We start from the raw sequence: 24,636 nt of genomic DNA, 5'->3' as shown, positions 1-24,636 counted from the left end.
ACCTACCCTGGGCTAGACACTGTACTAAGATTGTTTTCACTTGTTATCCTAATAAATTCTCAGACCCTGTGAAGAAACAGTACACCAGATTCATAGACAAGGATATAGGCTCAGAGAATCAAGTCATTTGCTTAGGGACCCAAAGGCCCTTGAAATACAAAGAGATCTTCTGAATACAAACAATGTCAACACACGACTGACATTTCCCATTGAAGGAGTGGCTATCTGAGAGGCAGAGACTCACGGAGTTAGAGTGATGTGCTTTATTAATAAATGTCATTCTATCACCCAAGGTCTTTCACGGACTATCCCCACGGCTATTTACTATTCAAACCACTGATTTCCACTAAAGACTCCACTGTGGATGGAATTTCACTGCCTCCCCCCACCCCATGTGCACTGCCCCTTTCCCATTTTAACTGCTATGTTCCTTCTTAGGCCCCGATGTTTCTCTTTATTTTTTTTTTCCAATATATGAAGTTTATTGTCAAATTGGTTTCCATACAACACCCAGTGCTCATCCCTAGGCCCCGATGTTTCGAGTCTGACTCACATCCACAACTCCTACTCCAGGAAGCCCTGCCATCTTTTTCCATGCCCAGAGCTCTTGCCTTCATGAAAATCCTTGCTACCTGGACCATATATCTCTATACAAGGGCATTGCTCTGTTTCACATGTACACTTCTGGTCTCCCTAGACTGCTGGTTCCTTGAAGCCAGTGTTGAGAATTGATTTATTCCTTTGGGAAGACAAAGGACACAAAACATACTCTATAAATGCTTGTCAACATTAACTGGATGAAGGCAATAGCCTGCTCGGGAACCTTTATTTCTCAGCATTTCCTATAAGCTTGAGGTTACCATATTCCATTATTCCCTTCCTGCTTGAGAAAGGCCAATGAGAAATAGAAAGCAACATCAAAGTTGTTTCATTAAGCAAAGCAGCAGGCGTGCATTCGTGCATTCCTGCTTTGTACAATTTTACTGCCTCTGGTCCTCAGATATCCCTGAAAGGACATTCCATACGCATTCAGGGCTATAGGGATTCTATCCTGTCTTTTCCCTTGGATGAGAAGTATTAGCTGGGCCACGTACTAACCCTTCACTAATGAGTTGTGTTCTTTTGAAATTGTGCTAAAATGCACGTATCCTAACATTTATCTTAACTATTTTTAAGTGTGCACGGTTCACTGGCATGAAGTAGTCACACTGTTGTGCTATCATCATCAGCACACATCTCCCAGAACTGCTTTCATCTTACAAAACTGAAACTCTGTACTCATCAAACAATAGCTCCCCATTCTCCTCTCCCTGAAACCACCATTCTACCTTCCCTCTCTATGAATCTGACTCCTTGGTGCTTCATATAAGCGGAATCACATAGCTTGTGTCCTTTCAAGATCGGTTTATTTTACTTAACATAACGTCACTAAGATTTATCCATGTTGTAGAATGTTCATGTGTCAGAACTTCCTTCCTTTTGAGCTGAATCATATTCCATGGTATATATTTATATAAAATACATTTTATTTATTCCTTCATCTGTTGATAGGCATGTGGCTGATTCCAAATGAGGAACTGTGATCCAATGCTAGTAACAAGAAGCTCAGAGACCGGCCCTGGGTTAGAGCAGTCTCTTTGATGTTAAACACTATCACAGAATCAATCCAGTGATTAGGACCACAGAACAGAAAGCCGCTCAAGGAATGTCCGCCTGGTTATCTGTCCCAGGAATGTGGACCAGACAGAAATTTTATTTAAACACTCAAAGAGTCTGTTGTAATAAAGCTCTGGCTTCTTAGGATGAACAAATCTTAGATTTGCTTATTTCTGAAGACCTCCTATTCCCTTGTTGTTGTTCTTCTTCTTCTCCTTCTTCTTTTTATCTTTACTTGACTGAGGCCTAATTGACATGTGTAAGTTTAAGGGGTATAACATTGGCTCGGCACACTTGTATATCGCACTATGACATACCACCACAGCATGAGCGAACACCTCTATCACATCACACAATTACCATTTCTTTTTTCTGATGGGAACATTTAACATCCACTCTCTTAGCAACTTTTGAGTATACAACATGGTATTTTAAGTACAATCACAAGGCTGTGCATTAGATCTTCAGAACTTAATTCTTTTTTTTTTAATTTTTGTTTATTTATTTTTGAGAGAGAGAGACAGAGACAGAGTGTGAGCAGGGGAGGGGCGGAGAGAGAGGGAGACACAGAATCTGAAGCAGGCTCCAGGCTCCGAGCTGTCAGCGCGGAGCCCGATGCAGGGCTTGAGCTCACAGACTGTGAGGTCATGACCTGAGCTGAAGTTGGACGCTTAACTGACTGAGCCACCCAGGTGCCCCATAACTTAATTCATTTTTAATTGGAAGTTTGTACCCTTTGACTAGTATCTCTTTACTTCCCCCATGCTCTTAATCTCCAGTAACCACAATTCTACTATTTCTATGAGCTCAGCTGTTTTAGATTCCACATATAAGTGAGATCATACAGTATTTCTCTGACTTATTTCACTTAGCATAATGCCCTCAAGGTCCATCCATGTTGTTGCAAATGGCAGGATTTCCTTCCTTCTCATGGATGCATAATATTCTTGTGTGTGTGTACATACACGCACACACGACACACACATCTTCTTTATTTATCCACTGAAGGATGCTTAGGTTGTTTCCATATCTTTGCTATTGTGAATAATGCTATAATGAACATGGAGTGCAGATGTCTCTTTAACATCCTGTTTTCATTTCCTTTGGATATACACCCAGAAATGGCATTGTTGGATCATATGATACTTCTATTTTTAATTTTTTGAGGAGGTTCCATACTGTTTTCTTTTTAATTATAGCCATTCTGACAGGTGTGAGGTGATATCTCATTGTGGTTTTGATTTGCATTTCCCCGATGATTAACAATGCTGAGCACCTTTTCATGTACCTGTCGGTTATCTATAACTCTCCCTTGTTCTCCAACCCACAGGTTCTTTCTTGTCTACCTCTTCAGCCTCAAAGGCCATTATCTGCATCACCCTGTAGATGGTCCAGCAACACCAAACTCTCTTTAGTGTCCCTGCACACACTCTGCAGTTCTTTGCCACTGGCCGCCACTGTCTGTGGTCTCAGTGTCTGGAAGACTTTCTTCTTTTGGCTTACTTCTAGTCATGGCCACCTCTCCAGGAAGCCTTTTCTTCTTCTTCTGCATAGTCCCAGAACTTGAATGCTTGGCATATAATGACTGCTTGATAAATTATTAAACTAACATATTTGTCACACTGACATTCCGTGTTGAAAAGACAAATTTAAAGAAAAATTCAAGACTAATGGGATTACAGGTAACTTTTATTTGTATTTTAGTATTATTCAAATTTTCTAATGATAGGCTGACTTTTCAAATTTACCTTAAAAAAAAAAATTAAGATTAACCTGATCAGGAATAAAATGGAGAAATCAGTCTACCAGATTTTAAGACTTCTCATGTAGCTATAGTTATCAAGACTATGTGGTATTGGCAGTAGAACTATGGAGAATAGAAAATAGACCCACACAAATATGCCCAAGTGATTTACGACCAAGATGCAAAAGCAATTCAATAAAGGAAGCATGGCCTTGTCAACAAAAGGTGCAGGGGCAACTGGGCGTCCATTGCTAAAAATACACAACAACAGTAAAAAAAATCTCAAAGTTTCAAATCTCCTACAAAACTAACTAAAAAACAGATCATGGACTTAAAACTAAAAAATGTTTAGGGAAAAGAAGAAAAGCTCTGCAGCTTTAGCTCAGCAAAGAGTTCTTAGACTTGACCAAAAAAAAAGTACAACTCATAGAAGGAAAAATTGATAAACTGGATCTCATCCAAACTAAAAACTTTAGCTCTCCTAAAGCCCGGTGAAGTGGGTGAAAAGACGAGTTATAGACTGGGAGGAAATATTTGCAAGCCACATTATTTGACAAGGACTAGTATCTTGAGCATACAAAGTACTCTCAAAACTCAACCATAAGAAAAATAACACTCCAGGGGCACCTGGCTGGCTCAATCGGAGGAGCATGCAACTCTTGACCTCCGGGTCCTGAGTTCAAGCCCCACAGGGGGAATAGAGACTTAAAAAAGCAAACAAACCAAAAACCAAAAACCAAACAATTCTTACAGAAAATGGACAAAAGACTTAAAGGAAGACATTTGACCAAAGAGGACATACAGCTGATAATCATCTGAAAAGATGTTCAATATCATCTACCATAAGAAAGTGTAAATTAAAACCAGTAAGTTTGAGAAATGAATTATGGTACATGTATACCATGGAATACTATCGGGCATTAAAAAGAATGAACTAGTAATATATACAGCCACTTGGATGAATCTCCAGAGAATTATGCTGAGTGAAAAAAGCCAATCCCTCAAAGTTACAAACTTACAAATTCATTTATATAAGACTCTTGAAATAATAAAACATAAAAATGGAGAACAGATTAGTGGTTGTCACAGGCTAAGGGTGTGGTGGGAATGCCTTGGTAGTGGATGGGACTATAAAAGGGCAACATGAGGGATCACGTGGTGACGGAAATGTCCTGTATCTTGAGTCTATCATTATCAATATCCTGATGGTGATATTGCACTATAGTTTTGCTAAATGTTACCATTAGGAGAAAGTGAGTAAAGAGTACACATATCTCTTTTTACTATCTTTACAAATAGATGTGTACCTATGATTACCTCAGAGTAAAAGTTTAATTAACAACAACAACAACAACAACAAAAGCTTAGGCTTTGGGACAAAGCCAGGTGATGCTGGACAAGTCACATTCCTTCCTCATAGGGCTAAAATGATTAAAAGATCAATGGTCTAAGCACAGTGCTTGCCACAAAGTAAGCCATCAACAGACAGCTATTAAAATGACAACATTAAGAGTCATGGCAGTGGGGAGGGAGAAGTGTAGAGAAAACTATATTAAGATGATAGCACTAGTGGATTTGGTTGGTGAACAATTAGATGTGGAATAGTGGGTGACAGGAAGTCAAGGCTGATTCCGGTTTCACATTTGAGCAAGTGGGTGGTCAGTGGCACCATTTATTGAGCAGATATGGGATGAAGAATGAGAGTTTACTTTTGGGTGTGGTGAGTTTGTGATGACTGGGAGACATTCGAGTAGAGATGTCCAGTTAACAACCGTATATGCAGGTCTGGAGTTGAGAACACAACTCTGGGATGGAAATTTAACTTGATAACAACCCGCATGCAATGATAACTGAAGCCAGGAGAATGGACAAAATACTGAGAAGGAGAAAACAGCCTAGACCATAGCCACTGTGACCATAAATGAGCTTCAAACTTTAAGGATTGGGTAACAAGGGTCAATTTAGCAAAAGAGACATATAGTAGCCAAAAAACAACAAAAACAAAAACAAAAACAAAAACAAAAACACAAGGGAGAAAAGTCAGGCATTTATCATATCACTTAAGAATAAGGTGCTTCAAGAAAGAGTGAGTGGTCTACTGTGACTAAGCGGTGAAGAAATTAAAATGAGCAGTGAAAAAACAGACCTCTGAATTCTGTGACCTGGGTATCACTGGCACCTTTCAGAGAACAGCTTTTGTGAAATGACAAAGTAGGTTTCAGACTGGAACCAACTGACAAGAAGGGAGGAGAAATGGAAACAGTATAAACAACCATGAAGAAGCTTAGCTCTAAAGAAAAGCAGAAAGCACAGTGAGAAGGAAAGGATGGGATACTGAGGGAGGATTTTGTTAAAAGGAAGTGTGTTTACATGTTAATGGATAGAAATAGGTAGAGAGGGGAAGACACAGAATATCCATAACAGAAAGGGTAATAATGACTTGAACAGATAGGACGGGATATGATCCAAAGCACAGGTAGCAGGATTGCTCAGTTAGAAGGGGCACCTCATCTACTCTAAGAAGTAGGGAAAAGGAAAGGAATCATGCAGATGCAGGTAAATTTGGAAATCTGGTTGCAGTATGTGCAGACAGCTACCCTCTGATAGCTTCAATGTTCTTGGTGGAGAAGGCAAGGTCATCTGCTAAGACTGACAGGATGGCTTAATTTTTATTCCGAGCATCAAATCCAGAGATACAGATATTTAATAAGCAAGTTGACTTAATAAAATAAACAATTAGTTTCCTCAAAGCAGTTGTTCATTAGAATCACTACACAATTTTCTCCAAATTAGCCACTAGAGGGCAGTGCGGCTGTCCATAGTTTGTCTTTTACCCCAGTGAAATCAATAGAAAATTACAGAGCAGTGTAGGTCATAAAATGTTTTTCCTCAAGAAAATCTGGCTTCTGCCTTATATATGTGTGTGCATGTATATGCACACACACTCATACACATGCACACTACAGCATGATGGGAGGGCTGTTCCTCCCGCCAGCCTCCCACTGCAACCGTATGATGATGGTCCAGAGGCAATACTCACCATTTTCCAGAGGTCACTTTTTGTAATTCCCCCAAAGTGCACAGCAATGCTGAATAGATCTTTACATCTTCTTATGATTAATAAATTAGAAAAGGCTGACAAAAACATCCCTAAACCTAATCTCTGCTAACATTTGCTATGGCTTCAAGTTGTTTTTTCCTCCCTCAACCTACCACCTCTTCAAATTAGAGAGAGGTTTTTTAAAATTCATTGTAAATAGTTGCAATCTATTTCATGAACTTCTCTTTTCCCTTGATCTCAGATATGTGATATATTCTTAAAATGGAGACTTTATTGTATATACCAGAATAAGCAGCTATTTTAGGGTGTGTGTTTAGTAACGAGGCTGGGAAATAACTTGTTTCCTAGTTTGATTCTAATGAATTTGGGTCTCTAATGAACACAGGGAACTGGCAAAGCTTCACCTTAAAGCAAGGTGCAGAAATTCTCAACGCCCAAAAAGAAAAGATGTAAAGGCAGACTCTAACTCCAAGAGCTTGGGGTTAGACAACTCAGCCCAGTTTCAACTAAGAGAACTGAGCTCGCACTCAGTTCCAGTCATATCAACGGAACACATTACACCCAAGCCCAAGAGAAGTTGTTAGTAGTTTGATCAGATGTCCATGGGCTGGAGCTGCAAGGAAGTGGGAAAGCGGGTGAGGTCATCATAGGACTGTAGGATGTCAAGTACTTCAAGTGGGTGAAAAAGTTGCTTGACCCCAAAGCCTCCAAACTTGTTTTTGAGCTAAAGTTGCTTGGGAACAAAAATACCAAAGAAATGGGTCGTAAAGAGAGTCTGGGTGATAGAGTTGAAGTAGTCATCAAATAGAGATATGGCGTCAAACTGTTTGCAAACTGTATCAAAAGCAAAGTTTCAAGGATCTTTAGGGTAGTGCTCTAATTCGAAAATTAAGAGTCACATTTGTCACTGGATACTCTATTCCACTAGCTGGTATGTTATTACACTTCAACTGATAGCTTTCTTAAGCTCTTTGGGGCCAAAAACTTTTTGTTTTGTTTTTTATAATTATAAAAACATCCATAGTAAATTACTCATCCTTAACCTAATATAAAAATTCACCTTTCCTAATGAGCTGATACAACTCTGAAAAGGGGGAACGTTTCTTTCTTAGCAGTTATAATGCTTTGGCTCCTTGGACATCCCTGAAAAACGAACGTAAGAACGGAGATGAACCCTCCATTGCCTCATCTTTACTGTATTTTAAATCTAGGTCCACTTTGAAAAGTCACTGTTAGAGTCTTCCCAGCAAGTGATTTAAATAAGAGCCTGCTTTCATTTACATACACACACACACACTTGCACTCCCCAACAACATTTCCTTTGAAAAACAGAATGTCACTTCCTCAATCCAGAGGCCAGAAGTCCCTCGGTTCTGATCTGGGGAGCCAAGACAGGAAACTCTGCTAAGCTTCTGCCTCTCCCCCCATGGACAGCCACTGGTGCAGCTGACGGAGGGCAGGGTCTGTTCGGAGTTCCCTTGATGCACTGCAGCTGGAAGGCAACAGCTCACTTTCGTGCTGTGGGAATGATCCCAGAGAGGCCAGCACCAGGAGTCAGTTTAACAAGGGCATTTCAAAGGAAGTGAAAACGGAACAGAAGAGAGACCTTGACACCTTATACCGACCTTACTTCCATTTCCAAACGCCTGCAGACGGCCCAGAGTTGATTGTAATTACTACCATCGTGTACTTTGACCCCACCAGGCAAGGCACTGGATGGGGGGGGGGGGGGGGACGAGAGGGGCGGTTAGCCAGACCTCTTCACCAGGCGGCACCAGACTGTATCCCACCTTCCCCTCGCTCGATGTTGCCAGTTTCTCACTTGGAAGGGAGAAGCTGTCCCAGCGATTTCGGTAAACACCGTCGGTCAGCACCACCTGGCAACTGAGAACCTTGATTTCTCCCGACCCCAGGCACCAAGGACGACACAAAATCCCGGCCAGTTATACCAGACCAAACTGCAATGTCACCATCGTGGGGTGGGGTGGGGGGATGTCTGTGAGAGACATACGGAATGAAGGGGGACAAACAAATGAGTCACTTAATACAAGAGCTGCACATGCCGCTGACGCTGCCCGTGATGCAGAGGCTGTGGACTGGAAGGAAGCAGGCGGTCACCGGGAGGGGCGGGCAGAGAAAGGGAAGGGGGAAAGGGTGTGAGGAGCCTCGCCCTTTGTGGGGGCCGGACCGAGCCGCCCCGCAGCCTGCGCCCCCCTTTCCCGCCCACTCCCGCAGCCCTGCAGGCTGAAGCCGCTCGGGGTTACTATGGTCCCCCAGCCCCGGGAATCAACTCTCTCGGTCTCCAAAACAATCAATACAAACTTCGATACCGTATTTAGTTTACAGGGAAGCTGGCTGGGGAGGCGCTGCCGCCGCGCCCGCCCGGCGAAGAAGCAGCCGCAGCCTCAACCTGCCCGCCCGCCCGCTCCGCCCCTCGGCCGCGCACCTGTGACAGGTGTGCAGGTGCCCCACACAGCCCCGAGTCGCGGGGCGCGCGGGCCGCTCCTCGCCCCCCGGGGCCCCCAGGGCCCGCCCTCTCCGTCGGCGACGCCCCTCCCGGAGCCCCCAGCCCCTGGGCAGGCCGCGGGGCGCCCTCCACCCGCGCTCTCGGCGGCCGCACCCGCTCGTCGCCCGCACTCACATAGCGCCTCAACTTCTTCTCGGGAGGCGATTTCCTCAGCCAGCCGGTGCACACCACGTCGCCGCCGCCGCTCATGCTGCCGGCCGCCTGGAGCCCGCCGCGGGGTCGGGCTGACAAGGGCGCGGACGCGGGCCGCTGGGTCAGCCGGCCGGCGGTGCGCAGCTCACGGGGGAGGGGAGGGGCCGGGGCGGCCAGCGGCCGCGGGGCGAGGACGAGGCGGCGCGGCGCGGGCCCGGCTGCCTCGCGCGCTCCCGCTCTCCCCGCGCGCGCCCGCGCGCACTCCCAGCCGGGCCGCGGTGGGGGCGCCACAGCGGGAAAAAGGGCGGCGCGCGCTCGCCACGCCCACAGCCCGCCGCGCCCCCCGGCGGGCCGCCTTCAAAGACGCAAACACCGCCTTGCCTCTAGGGACCCGGGAAGCCCGAGGTTTGAGCGGACGCCGAGGCCGGCGGCCGGCCGCCAGCCGCCAGCCGCGCCCCCGGGTCTTGCTTTCCGCCCGCAAGCTTCAACAGCAATCCGGGGATGCGGCCGCGCCCCTGGTGGGAACGGGGGTGGGGTGAAGGGAAGGGTCTGCGCGCCCTCCATCGAGAATCGATTTTTCACAGAGGGTCGTCAGGAAGGGACCCGAGGGCTGCTCGCGTTTCCTATGCACTCTGAGTTTCAGGTTTCAGTGGGTCAGGTTCTGGCTGAAATAAGTGATCCGCTTCCCCGCAAGAGTTTCATTAACTCTCGCACCCCCTTGGCGGGAGAAGCAAAGATGAAAACAGACTAATACGTGCTGGGCGCTTTTACATTCCTTGTTTACTTACTTGTCTTCACAAATCTACAAATTGGGCGAGCGGTATTATTCCCATTTTACAGATAGCCTAAAGTGCCAAAGCCTGTACAATGGAGAGCCAAGTGGGTCGTAATCCATTTCATCCATAGAGAAGTGTGCTATGGGCAGGTAAGTAGGAGACACAGCATCTCACACTCTCCACACCACGTTGGACTAAGGCTATTTTGTCCATTTTCCAGTTTCTGTTCAGTGAAGCTAGTTGTTTCAAGCTGTTGGACATCGTTCTGGTTTTATACCTGGGTTGGAGAAAGTTCACTCACTTTAATCAATTTGTAAAAGCAAATCCTTTACTATCTGCCAGCTTTTCTAAGCATCATGAGAGGTAGAAGTCAGCTCCCCTGCACCCTCATTTCACTATCCTGCTGGATTGAATGTAGAGCCAGAACTATCAGGCTACAGCTGGGATCGGAGCTGCCTTAGCTTTCTGACTGAGCGATCCTTATGCCACATTTAAGGGCCACCACTAGAATTATGGCCATTTTAACCTCTGGCTTTAGTACCTTGGAGCCCTGAGACAAATATCAAAATACTCAAGCCTGCCAAATCGATCAGGAGGCGGCGACTCCCAACCAAAATAAAGCAATCTTTCTGACTTCATTCACATCTGAGTCATAGTGCCAAGTCTCAGGGATTGCAGTCTGAGAGATCTGCATGGATTGTCTGCAGCTGAAGGTATATGATGCAAGTCAGGCATACATATGCCTCATCTTTCCCTAGAAGAGTAGTCTTCTGATACATATCCTTTGATAGGTGTATGATTCAAGACAGACTGGCAGCAGATTCAGCAATGGTTAGTTGGGCGTTGGGCTGCATTCTGCCAGAAGCTCTTAAATTGTTTTGCAAAAGACTCTTTCCTCCCCATTATTTACAATTCCATGTGGAAAAAGAAAAGTTTGGTGTTTTGTGGGCAATGAAAGGAGGGGCCTTGAAATACAACGGTTACAGAGTACAGGTTTCCCCCTACCCCTGCAGTCCAAGGGGGGTGTGTTCCCATGAAACCTTTTGGTAAGCTGAAATGGGGTAAAGTGAAGAAGCAATTACCATCACCAAAAGGTGAAAATTCTGTTGGTGAGCAAAACAAGCAGTAATGTAGGTCTTTCGTAAAAGTGAAGGGGCATAAAGCAAACTTGTGGATAGTCTGGGAAACCTGTATCAGCTTCAAGAACTCTTCTCTGAACATCCCATTCCTTCCCCAAAGCCTACAGAAAGGGCCTCTTCTCGGTGCTCGGTGCCTCACCCCACCTTTCTCATTACTTACTTAGCTGCCAGCACCCAGCTCAGGCTGCACACAGGAGGCTGGACTGTTGCTAAGGTCTCTGGCTGCACCCTGGTGTGCCTCAGTCTTCTGAGCCTGAGATGTGTGCCAGGCCTGGGGACAGCCCTTGAACAGAACGTTCCTGTCTAGGCCTTCACTAAGTCCTCTCCACTGCGTGCTGTTTTTTGTTGTTGTTAATGCCCTCTGGTTTTCGCTGGTGAGAAGTGAGAAATGAATTAGGAGTGGTTTATTTACACGAAGATAGGCGCCATCTATTGGAACCAGTAGGGATGACAGCCCCCGCCCCCAACAGCCCCCAAACCTGTGAGGACATGCACCACTAGTCTATAATTTAGGCAATTTTGATTAAAGACCATGGGTATTTCCTGGGGGGAATTAATGACCGGCTGCAAAGAGTGCTTTGGGTCATTAATCCTATATTCTCATTAAATCCTCAGGAAATGACCATCTCATGGCAAGAGCTTCTCTGGAGGAAGCATTGCAGAGATTAGAGAACTGCACACCTGGGAAGAAAGCATGGGCACAAGGGTTTGCTCCCGCCCCTCCCCCACCCAAGCCTGGGTTCTAAAGGGTGCACTCTGGCTTTGAGTGTCGTCAGCAACAGCCTGCATCCGTGCCTGTCTGCGAGTTGAGGGTTTGTGGCCAGCGGCAGGTGCATGGCTGATGGAACGGTCCCAGGAACGGGTTGGAAGGGCTGGAAGGAGAGCTGTCCTCAACTGCACACCAGGCTGGCATGATTAATACCACCCACGCCAAGCTTGACGTCAGTGATTGGACCGGGGGTGGGGATGGATGTTTGTGTCCTAGCCTAGCCTTTTCTCCCCTTCAATTTAGTTGACAGGTTAATTTCAGAGCTGAGTGCTGCTTGCTAAGGTCATTGTGGCCAGCTGAGCCACCTCAGCTGGTGACTTTCAGGACACTGGACTCTCATGAATGTTGAGGTGTGTGCCACTTTAACCCCGGATGCTTTGAGCTCACTTAGTTCCATCTAATTACTGTGAGCTACTCAAATCAATTTCTGGCATCTGGATGGGACAGAGATCTGAAAGTGGGCTTGGGGTGTGGCTGAGGACCTAATAGTGTGGTTTCCTCCCTGTCTGCAGCTGCTAAACGTCTGAGAGTTACTTGACATTACACCCAGTGTTAGATATTCTGGAAATAAACTTTCTTATGGGAAAAGTTGGAGCAAGTCCCGTTTCCCAATTTCTCTTTTGTGAAAAATTAGAACTTGTGCTAATTGCTTTGGGGCAGTAAGGTTCTGGGACATTTCTGCAGACACTGGTGAGGGTGGTACATCACTGTATTCAGAGACCATGCTGTGGATTTATCATATTCTCCCGGGAACGAAGACTTGTCAAGTCCCTGAGAAAGTGCCCTGGTATTCCAAACCATACTTTGCATGATGGCCTCTTACTTCCTTCAGAGAACTTCTACCTTGGATTGGATCTTGAACATATGTCAAGACCCCTTTCCTTAAAACTCACCATCCCCACACCTCAGCACAGTTGTTCATGTTTTTCTTGAATTCACATTGCACACATATATAAATTAGGTTATCACACTGTACTGCAAATACCTGAGCAGGGCTGGGTCGTCCTCATTTGTGGTATCCCTAAAGCATCTCTGCAAGGTGCCAGGCACATAATCAATGCTCGCTAAATGTCGTGAGAATGAAAAAAAAACAACCCTTAATGGATGACAACTGGGAGCTGTGGACTCCTGAAGCATCCAGAAGTCTCTGATCCATCCACACCAGAGAACAGGATCTGTGAAGGTACTTATAAGCAGCTAGAGTGTTTAAATCCACAGTGACTGGTCTCATGGAAGGGGCTGAGCAGGTGGAGGTAATCCTATGCAGTTTCATGTTCACAGGTGGTTGAAATCCTGGGGTAGTTTCTAAAAACAATGGCTCCTTAGACCTTTTGACTCCTATCTCCAGGCTCCAGAGAAGAAACTGTGTTAACTTTTGGTTTCCAAACCCCGACATTGTTGTGCAGACTCCCCAGATACTCTCCTCTCTGGGGCTAAGAATTAAATCATTTGTGGTTTGTCTGATATCTGGCCTCATTGTGACAGTACTACAGGCGCTCTATCACTTAGCCCCTTGTACCCAAACACAATACTAGCAAAACAGGAGAACATATGTCTCCTGAGTCCAAGTTGAGTTTCTTCTAACAGCTGACCAGAAATGTCATTTTCTTCTGCAATGAATGCATGTATGGTGGCTTTGCAGATTTGCTAGTATTTTTGTTGGGGATCCAAAGGCCACAGGAGACCATCTCATTTTATTTCTACCAGAGGTACCCACAATGGTTATCTGATCCATACAACCAGTGTTGTGCTGATAAATGTTTAAAACCTGGCTCACTGGTGGTTGTAGTGGACGTAGCCTTGATTTGTAGTATACGACAATTTTTGTGGTGCTAATACTACACCCTCCCCACCTTCCTGACCAATTTCAAGCTATAGACTTTATGTTCATGAATACAGTTAAGGGATGCTCGTAATATATCTTTATTTAGTACTTCCAAAATAAAGATACAATAGACAGAGCAGAGATAACAGGAAAATGTAGTGGATTAGTAACTGATAGTTCTGGTTACTTATTCCCTTTGTTTTTCATATAATTTATTTAACTGTAAGTTTATGAGTTAACTTATTAATGTATCATTCATATGCCATAAAAGTCACCCTTTTAAAGTGTGCAGCTCAGTTTTTAGTATTTCACGGAGTTATGTAACCGTTATTGCTATCTAATTTTAGACCATTTTTATTACCCCCAAAAGAGATTCCATATCCATTAGCAGCCACTCTTCATTCCCCTAATCTGAACCCCCGGCAGCCACTAATCTACTTTGTCTCTATGGATTTGCCAATTCTGGACATTTCATATAATTGGAATCCATGGCCTCTTGTGTCTGACTTCTTTCACTTTCTATAACATTTTCAAGGTCCATTCATGTTGTAGCATACATCAGTTCTTTTTATTGCAAATATTGCAATATTACAAATATTAATATTTCCTTAACTGGATGTATCACATTTTATTTATTCATTCTTCAGTTGATGGATATTTCAGTTGTTTCCACTTTTTGGCTACTATGAATGTTGCTGTGAACATTCATATGTGTACAAGTTTTTGTGTGAACCTACATCTTCACTGCTCTTGGGTATATACCTAGGAGTCAAATTGCTGGATCATAGGGTGACTCTGTGCTTAATTTTTTTTCTTTTAAAGTAATCTCTACACCCAACGTGGGCCTCAAACCCATGGCCCCGAGATCAAAAGTCACATGCTCTACGGACTGAGCCAGCCAGGCACCCGTGTGTTTAACTTTTTAAGGAATGGTTGAACTGTTTCCCACAGTGGTTACACCATTTTGCATTACCAGCAATGTATGAGAGTTCCAATCTGTCTCCCATCTTCTCCGATTCTTGTTACTTTCCATTTAAAATTATTTAATTTTAATAATGCTATTTTTTAGCAACCAGCTTGCAAAATTTTTCACCACTGTCTGCGCTCATGGGTTGGTATGAGCCATCCCTAGCATATGACTGCACACAGCCTACCAGAGGAGGCCCCGCCATCCTTCTCTGTAGTTAAGTTCCATTTCTTTCCTGCTGACAAGAGCAATACTCAATAGATTTACATTTCCTTCTTCTGACATCCTTTCTATAGAAAACTGAAACCTTAAAAGATCTGATTTTCTTCTACTTTGGAATTAAGAAGATTTTGGATTCTGGAGGATCACAAAGTTTTCAACTCCCACCAAGCACCCTGGGAAGAACATAGTGTTTCCCTCGGACATTTGTGACGAGAAACAAAGATAAAAAACAAAATGTATCTTCCTGACACCCAGATAGATCTTCTGGATGAGCTCTCAAGCAGTTGCTTCAACAGGGCAAACAGCTGTGGTCTGTTTTCAACATAATTTGATGTAATCAGGGTTAATTTTGATGATGCAGTAACTCTGAAGACTGTTTTTTAACTGGATTACTGTTGGGTCAACAATCATGTGGTATTACATTTAGTGGCTGAAACAAAAGCCAGAATTAAAACAGCTTCCCCCCAGCCCCTTCTAAATGACAGCCCCACCGGGATTAGGAGTTATGAGGCACATTTAACACAATTAACTAAAAAAGGAAAGTAGTTGCAGTCAAATTACATGCAAGTTTCTCCAAGGTCCAGAGTGTTGACTGTGCAAAGAGCTGGAAACTTATTTGTTGCTGTTTTCTTTTCCTAGAATGATTAGAAATATGTTGGCAGTAATCATTATAAGTTAACGTTTTCGTAACATTCTAGGAAAAAGCCCGAAGATTTTCTTCAGAAAAAATTTTCCGGAACCAAATGATGATTTTAGCAGTTCCCAGTTCCCTATTTTCCATGCATGTTTTCAAAATGATTATTTTAAGCGAGGACTAAATTCAGGGTGCGGCATGCCAGGGTTGAATGGATATGGTACACAAAACTCTAAACACATTTGGAACTGTTTCTGAAGAGCAAAATCTTTTATCTTACTTTCATTGTTTATGGCCGGCCAACAGCAGGGTCTGGCTTGCTCTGGGCACACATGCTTTTTTATTTAGTCTCTTACAGTTGGCAGTTTTGGCTAGTCTGAAACCCAGCTAAGGCTTATGACAAAAGCCATTCTTATATAGTTTTGGAAAGAATCTTCAAAAATAGATGCCTTGGGAAGCTGCCAAATGTATTGGTTCTTCAAGACCTCTCTAATCTGATTTTGTACTTCAAAAAAGGTCTGATATTTGTCCAACCCCCCTCTGTAAATAAGCATCTATTCCACTTGTTTTGTTTTTGTGACTCAGGGTATCAAGACACTTGAAAAGCAAATATGTCACTCACTTATCCTCCGATGGCATCTTATCAGAAATTTCTCATCTAAATAATTTCCTGATTAACATGTATTCTGGGATAATGTGGGGGTATGACTAAAAGGTAATGGAAGTACAACGACAACAAAAAGTAATGAGAATTCTTTCCATAAATCAGATAGTGTATTAATGTTCTCTTTTAGTTGCAAAAGCAGATACCTGTTTTAAATTTCCTTAAGCCCAAATAGGGAATTTATTGGTTTAAAAAAAAAAAAAGAGGCACATCCCATGGAACCCAAGAAAAAGTTGAATAATCTGGCCTCAGGAAGGTTAGTAACTGAGGACTAAATATAGCAAAAACTAGGCAGCCAGTTTGGATGTGTGTGTCTGTCTCTCACAGGCCATCTGGTTTTTCGTCTCCGAGCATGTGCCTTCATTTCTCTCTGCAGACTGCCTTCTCTGTCTCTTGAGGCACATGGTTGCTCTGCATTTCCTAAGTTTATATATTCCTGGTCCAAGCAACCAGTCCAGACTTTCTAGTGTTCTCAATCCCACTTTTCCAAGGGAAAATGATACTGGCCCATTTTGGGTCAGGTATCCACTGCCAGTCCACTCAGCAAGGGAAGCTCCTGTCCCCACTATGTCTGCAGGGGATCTATGGGCTAGGGTGCGGTGGGGGCAGTGATTCTCAGAGCAGGAATGGGCTTGATAACTAAACTGACACCTTGCCAAGTATTTAAGAGAGGCATGAAAACTGATCTACTTTCTTTCAGGACTTACCCAGTACCTATCATTTGAAACTCTGAAAACACTTAGAAAGGCATATACTCTTATCCAAATGCAAACTATATATTCAAATACATGTTACTTAGGAAAGGTCATTTATGTCCTTGTTATTTAATTCTCAGTAAGGATTTTCTGAGAACCTACTACCATGAGTTCAGCATAGGGACACCGAGATGAGTAAGACCAGGGTCTTAAGAAGTTCAGGGTGTTTCTGGGGAGAGAAATAGGTAGCCAGGGGTCTACAGTAGTGTGTGGACAATGTTGTAGTAGAGGTATGTTCAAAGGATTGTGGGAACACAAGAGAATTATCAACCAGCTGCATGGGAACTAAAACTATGAGCTCTTAGGTTTTTCTTGTTTTGGGGTGCCCCACAGAGATAGGCACTGAGTTAGCAGTAATTAACTGAAAATCTGAGCAACTCTGAGTTCATCTGAGACTTGCTGTGAATTTCTCCCCTCAATCAAATATATTCATTTGTTATTTACTGAGCACTCACTGTGTACAAGGACATGGGTCGGTGCTGGTTTTGTAATGATGAACAGTAGAGCAAAGTTCTTGAGAACTCTATTTAGTTACTGTACTCTAGAAGCAACACCAGGAGAGACACCTTAGAAACTCACGTTCAGTAACAGCTCCTAAATTACCAATTGAACTTATACTTTTAATTTTTAACTTTTTGTTCTATGTTCAGGCAAAGGCTCCAGACTTGGATTTTTATGCTGAAAAGGCTAGTTTAAAATTTTATGAAATATTTCAGATACATAAAGAGGGAAACACCAGTTTGGGAATTACTTTTTAAGGAGAATTTCCCTGTTGTCTGATGGACATATTTCTTTTTCCTTTTCTTTTTGGGTTTTTTTTTGGACACCTCAATGACACCTAATTCATTCAAGAGTTTTTTAATGAGTACCCACTATGTGCTGGATACTCTCCAGGGCACTGCAGATACAAAGATGGATGCGGTCTCTCTTGTGTTACGGAGCTCTCCTTCCTGCAGAGAAGACAAATGGCAGTGTAAGATGGCTGGTATTTGCATATGGTTCTCAGGGAGCATAATGAAAGGAGTGATTCTGGAAGCCACTGTCCAACCACTGGTATCTTGAAGTACAAGTAACATAGACGTGAAAATGTAGAAACTCTAGTTGCATTTTGGAGTGTCACCCCTCCTAAAATAAAGCCTCACAGCCTCAGTGTGATTAGAGTTGTATTATTTTGATTCTAGGTGACTAAGAGGTGACAGGTGTGTCGCCTGGGAAAGCCACCCAAGCCCATCTATAGGCATGTGGAGACAAGCAGTGCTGTGTCAGAATGCAGGGTATATTCCAGCTCGACGGGCAGGACAGCAATCTGTTGAGGATGGCTAACCCAATGGAAAAAAGTTAATCAAGAGCTATACAACAGTCAAGCACCAAAACACAGAAGTTTCCACACATGATAATTTTGTGGTTGTTGATCAGTGAATAGCCCACTCCTAAGTTTTCTGAGAAATACTAACCATACATAAGAGCCTTCCAGAACAGGTTAGTAAAGCAGACATGTTTGTTTCAATAAAATTGACATGTCTGGTTGGTGGGGGGGGATAGGCTGGAAAAAGGAAGGGGAAGAATCTGGATGTTGATATATTACTGGGCATTGGAAGAATCAGAGCGGGAGAGATACAGATGCACAGGGGGGAAAAAACATGGGGGAGGCAGTGGACAAGAAAGGGAGGAAAACAGATCTAGGTCAAGAGGTGTGGAAGGCTTCGTGCTGCATGGATTTAAGAGTAACATCACTCTGTGGGCTGGCTTTCCCTCCTTGGTACAGAGGCATAAAAAACCAGCTCCAAAGTGCAGGCAGAACAATCAAAAATAGTATATTCTTCAATAAGCAGATTTGTGTAATTATTACCTTTTACTGTAAAAATATTAAAACCTCCCTGAAGCTTTCTCACAGCATGGAATTAAACCACCTACATTAGGATCACTCAGGGTGACTGTTTAAGAAACGCAAACTGCAGGCTGTTCCATCTACTGAATCAGACTTTCTATGGTAGAACCAAGGTAATCTGAAAATTTTTAAATAATTTTTTTAAGTTTATTTACTCTGGGGGAGACAGAGAGAGAGAGAGACAGAGGAAGCGCATGTGTGCGTGAGAGGGGAGGGGAGGGGTAGAGAGAGAGAGAGAGAGAGAGAGAGAGAGAATCCCAAGCAGGCTCCACACTGACAGAGCACAGCACAATATGGGGGCTCAATCTCATGAACTGTGAGATCAATGACCTGAGCCGAAATCAAAAGTTGGATGCTTAACCCACTGAGTCACCCAGGCGCCCCCTGAAATTTTTAATAAGCTCCCCAGGTGATTCTTATTCACCATAAACTCTGGCCAAGACCATCTGCAATGGGAGTCCCTGAGGCAAGGCGCATGTCCTACTTAGCTCTGTATGTGCAGAGTCTAGCACTGCACCTGGCAGTTTGAGTGCTCAGTAAGTTTACTGAACTGAACTGAACACACCAAAGGGGTTTTAAAAGAAAAAGTCACTCAATTCCACTGCCCTGAAATAGCTGACTTCATTTTTTTCCCGTATGCTTCTAGTCCATGTACACAGGTTTTACACTACTGGTAACTGTAAACTACAATTTAACATTTTTTGAACACATTTTCACTCATAATTTTTGATGGCTATAAAATATTTCATTCAACATGCAACAGATACTTTAGTTGATACAGTTTTTTTTTTTTTTTTTTTTTGAGTTTTAAAAAGGTTTCCCTCAGGAGATCTTATATTTGTACAGTCTTTTCAGTTTAGGGAACCCTTTCACACAGTTTTGTTTCTCACAACACTTGTAAGATAAGCACTACCCTCATTCTGCAGATGCCTATCCAAACCCACAGATAAAATCACTTGCTCAAGGTTCCGCAGTTCAAAAGCAGAGCGTCAAGACTTCAATCAGAGGGGCGCCTGGGAGGCTCAGTGGGTTAAGCGTCCAACTCTTGATTTCAGCTCAGGTCATGATCTCACGGTGAGAATGAGCCCTGAGCTGATCTCCAGGCTCCGCAGTGAGTGTGCAGCCTGCTTGACATTGTCTCCCTCTCTCTCCTTCTGCCCCTCCCCAGCTTGCGTGCAAACCCACCCCCACCCCCACACTCTCTCTCAAAAAAAAAAAAAAAAAAAAAAAGAAAGAAGAAAAAAGAAAAGGTCTTTTCTTTGTCTAATATCTTTTCCAACACACTAAACCTCCACCACATTTTCTGGCAGGAATATGACCCAACAGTTTCCCGATGTGAAAACCTTTAGTACAGAATGTAGAAGATGGAAATCACACTTAAAGAGATCACTGGCCAGCTATATCCTAATTGTATAGGAATGAGTTCCTGCCTTTTGGGACACTGCAAAGATCATGTGAATTGGTGGAAATCTTCAGTGAAAAAACTTAATGTTCTTCAACAACAAATCCCAAATCCATTTTTGCAATCCCCAAATGAAGGGGGATGGGATTGCCCTGAACATTTTGAAACCGTAATTAAGATTCCTCAGCAGTTATTACGTATACAGGCAACCACTACAGGATGTAAGACAGCTGGAAGGGAGGCACTGGAGACTTTTAAGCTCTTCTAGTATCAAAACCGGTATCACAGCATACTTGGGTAGTAGCTGAGTGGACAGTGGAGGGAAGCATTCCTCTACCAAGAGAAAGGCCCACTTTAAGAATACACTGCCCGATGAATAACCTAGTGGGGTGCAGCCCTAGAGATTCTATCTTGGAGAAGAGAAGGCTGGGGAGAAGAAATGGTGTTCCTGTGTTCCTTATCACATTTGCTAGAGAGAGGCAGGTTTGGGTATTATCAGGTCAGAATTCTCCAAGGATAGCAAAAGTTCTCCCTTAAGTAGAGAGCTCCTATTCACTGAAGGGACAGGGTAAACTACCAGGAGCTGGGAAAATACAAGAGAGGGCAGTTTATACATCACAGACAGGGGAAGAAATATGATCTTTAAGAGATTTTCAAATCCAGGATCCTAGGAAAAGAGCAAAGCAGTTATTGTTGAACCAGTGTGCAGAGAAGGTTATAAGTCAGAGTCACAGCTGCAAATGGCCCAGGTTTTGCAGAATACAGTTCTAGCTGTGCATATGTGTATTTGTAGCATGATAAAACCTGTGCTGGATGGGCCTACCACGTTTCTATTCTCAGAACATCATCTTGACATATCAAAGGCTGATCACTTTGGGGGAGGATATTAATAATCCCCACCAAAGTTCCTGCATCTATCTTTCCATGTATATTCTAGGATGATCCTAAGAGGAGGGTAAGTAAGGCAAATATGAGCATAAACACATTAAAAAAAAAAAAGAGAGAGAGAGAGAGAGAGAGAGAGAGAGAGAGAGACAGACAGTGAGCTTAAGTACACTGCTGGGTCCAGGGCCCTTTATTCCAGTGTTTCTCTGTACTAGAATGCATTTGAACTCGACCGTCATTTCCCTCACCCTCTCAACTCTCCCCCCTGTGTGAAACAAGGAAATCAGAGGCCAAAGTGTGTGTTTTGCAACATGTCCACTAAACTCTGAGGCTTAAGATACAAACTTCTTTGGTTACCATAAAGCTCCGTGCTTTCAGTTTCTCTGGAGGCTAAGAGTGGTGGACTTTATTTGCAGTCTTACTCTCCCTTGATATTAGGAATTCCTAATAACCAATCTTCATAACAAACTAATCTTTTATTAAACCAAATGAATTTGAGGCACAGTAAGCTACAAAAGAACAAGGTTCATAATACATTGTGAATACATTAAAAAATTCTGTAAACTGTAAAGCAATGTTCAACTGAGAGTCATATTACTAATAATAATTATGAACAGTAAAGATGTAGCAGGAAGTTACTGAAGAGTCATGAACTATGTTAACTCAATAGCTGCCTGAATGACAGTTTAAGAACCACCCAAACTCCTGACTTCTTTACAAAGTTCCCCTGGAAACTCCCACACAGTGTGCTAATAGTGGTTGTAAATTCACTGGACTCCAAACCAAACTGGAGCTAACGAGAATGCCCAAGAGCTACCTGGGACCTTAGCTGATCAGAGGAGTAATTCAGGACTCCAGTAATGGCAGAATGTGTAAGTTTCTGGAGGTGTGCTGGTCATGATCTAATAAGATCTGTCTTGTGGACAGATCGTAATCATTTTTGTGTCAGGTGATTAAGGTTATTTTTTGTCCTGAATGCCTTTTAATTTGGACTATACACTGGGAAGAAACTACAGTCAGCTATTACTCCCACCTGTTTTCTTTTTATTATACATACTTAAGATTGCAGACTGAATACAAATATTGATCAGAAGCCAACAAGCCCCACGCATTTCTTATCAATTCAATCCAGGCCAATTTGTCTTTCAACTCTGCATTTTTATGTTCTTGCCTCACCACTTACTAAAATAAATATATGAATAAATAGCAATCCAATCTAAATAAGCATCTTTCATCTATAATTATCTGAAACAAGAGATTTAAAGAAGAGTAGAGTTAATCCATCTCACCAATTGCATCTTCAGTGCCTGTTCAGTCATGCTTGAATGTCCAGATTCAATTTATAGAGAGAATGAATGTATAACATTGTAGAGGGACGCTTCTGGCAGATACTGTCTGAGAGGGACAAAAGGTCAAACAGTCCCTTTGCTGTTCTGTGACAGTCAGTCTCTGGGCTGGGTCAGAGGGTGGGAGAATTATGTCTAGATCTGGAATGGATCACTCACACAATTAAGTTCTTGTGCAACCAAAAAAATACATGAATGAATGAATAAATAGAAGCACAACCTCGCCAGGCCAGAGGACAGCCAGATGGAAAGTAACTATTTTTCCCCACCTAATGCAAAATTTGAAATGAGAATGGAAATTAATGATGGAAAAACCATTTCTAAGTTTTAAAATACACACACTCTTTCTTGGGTGGCTGGGGTTGCTATTTTGAGGTGACGTTTGGAAATCTTGGGAAAACAGAATCTGATTTTTCCCTCATTGGAAACTGGTTACTCAAGCAGAAGTTAACACCCTCAAATCACCTTTTAACTCACAGTTTAAGCCCTATAAGAATAGTATTATAGCGTGGGTAGTCCTTGACTTTTATTCATTCTACACAGGATTCTACAATGCTGCTTCTCTGCAGAATCTGGATATTCATGTAGCAGCTGACAAGTGGGCATTTTAAAGTTTTCCCTGTAGATGCCGTCTGCCCTGCCAGCAAGTTTAGTTTTGGCATTTTCATGATCTTTGTCTGACACCAGTATTTGCTGTTGCTCAATTATCGGTAAAATAAAAGTAATGAGTCAAAGATGTCAATTTTGAGGCTTGTGATGAGTGGCAAGTGTTTGGCTTCAACCAGATACTCACTGTGTGATCAACCATAGAGGAAACGAACAAGTAAGTATGAAAGTTGGGAAATACACTGCTGAAACTTACCAAAAAGGCAAGAACGATGTTTATTTGAGGAGCACCTTCTCCCACCCCATGCACACACACAATGAACACACTGAAGTCTATTGCAGAACTTTCAGTGATTTGACTTCACTGTACATTTTCAGAGACCTGACATGTGCTAAAAATCAAGTGTATAAGTTAGACTCTAAATTGATTGTTATTAGTGACTATCTCCAGCACAGATTCCTGAAAGATTAAGAGATAGAAAAAGAATCCTTAGAGTTGATCTATTTCGAAATGATAGTTCTGCAGGTGAAATAACTGGAGGGCACAAAGATGATCGTACCAGATTAACACTCTCCAGCTAAATCAATGGTGGCTCTGGGATCAGCACCTGGGGTTTCTGTGATTCACTGTTCTTTCTATCACTGTTATTTTTGATGCCCCATCATCATATTAACATTATAATTCTATCTGGTTCCTCAAAAATCACTGGAGACATGATGCCTGAGAGCCTGGGAAAATATTAGTGCTTCAGGTTGGGGGCCTGTGAGAGTCTCTGATTCTCACTTCACAAAATTAATACAGTATCAAGACTTGAATGTCAAATCAATACTGACTGATGTTGCAAATGTTTTAAAATGGTTTCTGCATTTATCTTCCAGGTCTAAGGTTAAATATCACCTTTTCAGAGCTACCTTCTCTAGCAAAGTTATCTATGCTTGCCCTGTTCCTTTTTTTTTTTTTTTAATTTTTTTTATGTTTATTTATTTTTGACAGAGAGAGAAACAGAGCATGAGCCGGGGAGGGGCAGAGAGAGAGGGAGACACAGAATCCGAAGCAGGGTCCAGGCTCTGAGCTGTCAGCACAGAGCCCGACGCGGGGCTCGAACTCACAGACCGCGAGATCATGACCTGAGCCGAAGTCAGATGCTCAACCGACTGAGCCACCCAGGCGCCCCTATGCTTGCCCTGTTCTTTATAAAATATTATAGCATATGTCATATTTTGAAATACATTTGTTTGCTTACTGATTGTGTATCTTCTCTAATAGACTGTAAATTCCATGAAGGCATGGGTCATTTCTCTTTTGTTCACTATCATTTATTTACCACCTAGCCCCATTCTTGGCATACTGAGTAAGCTCAAATAATATCTGTTACACAAACAAATGAATTTATCTCTCTAGCCCATGATTGAGGCAAGCCTTATGAAAGCTCTAATTACCTCTTTTGTCCTGCCCTAAACTTGGTATCTGAGCCCAGGGGATTAAAGTTCTAGGGAAGCATATTTTAGCTCCGCAAAAACGAAAAATGAGACAGATTCAGAAATGGAATGAGCTATTTTGTGGGATACTGAGCTCTTTGCCAACAAGTGCTTGCCCAGGTATAGGCTCTCTCTGCATCAGGCAGAAGTTTGGTCATG

General features: G+C 42.9%; 2 protein-coding genes across 3 annotated transcripts in view; both read right to left on the bottom strand.

Annotated features, from left to right (window-relative positions):
- The window catches only part of GAB2 (GRB2 associated binding protein 2), a 190,735-nt gene extending 181,345 nt beyond the window's left edge, over positions 1-9,390 (bottom strand). The window contains exon 1 of one of the 2 annotated variants that reach the window (XM_043580126.1): positions 9,103-9,390. In XM_043580126.1, the coding sequence (XP_043436061.1) occupies positions 9,103-9,177 (75 nt within the window). In that variant the 5' untranslated portion in view covers positions 9,178-9,390. The remainder of the gene's footprint in view (positions 1-9,102) is intronic. The other variant, XM_043580125.1, reaches the window with a different exon arrangement.
- Positions 9,391-16,246: 6,856 nt separating this feature from the next.
- The window catches only part of NARS2 (asparaginyl-tRNA synthetase 2, mitochondrial), a 134,768-nt gene continuing 126,378 nt past the window's right edge, over positions 16,247-24,636 (bottom strand). Inside the window, exon 15 of the mRNA XM_043580121.1 lies at positions 16,247-17,821. The gene's annotated coding sequence lies outside the window, so the exon portion shown is untranslated. The remainder of the gene's footprint in view (positions 17,822-24,636) is intronic.

Source organism: Prionailurus bengalensis, chromosome D1, assembly GCF_016509475.1.
Source record: "Prionailurus bengalensis isolate Pbe53 chromosome D1, Fcat_Pben_1.1_paternal_pri, whole genome shotgun sequence".
NCBI classification, from domain to species: Eukaryota; Metazoa; Chordata; class Mammalia; order Carnivora; family Felidae; genus Prionailurus; species Prionailurus bengalensis.
The sequence above is the reverse complement of the archived record's forward strand: the minus strand, read 5'-3'. Positions and strand labels throughout refer to the sequence as shown.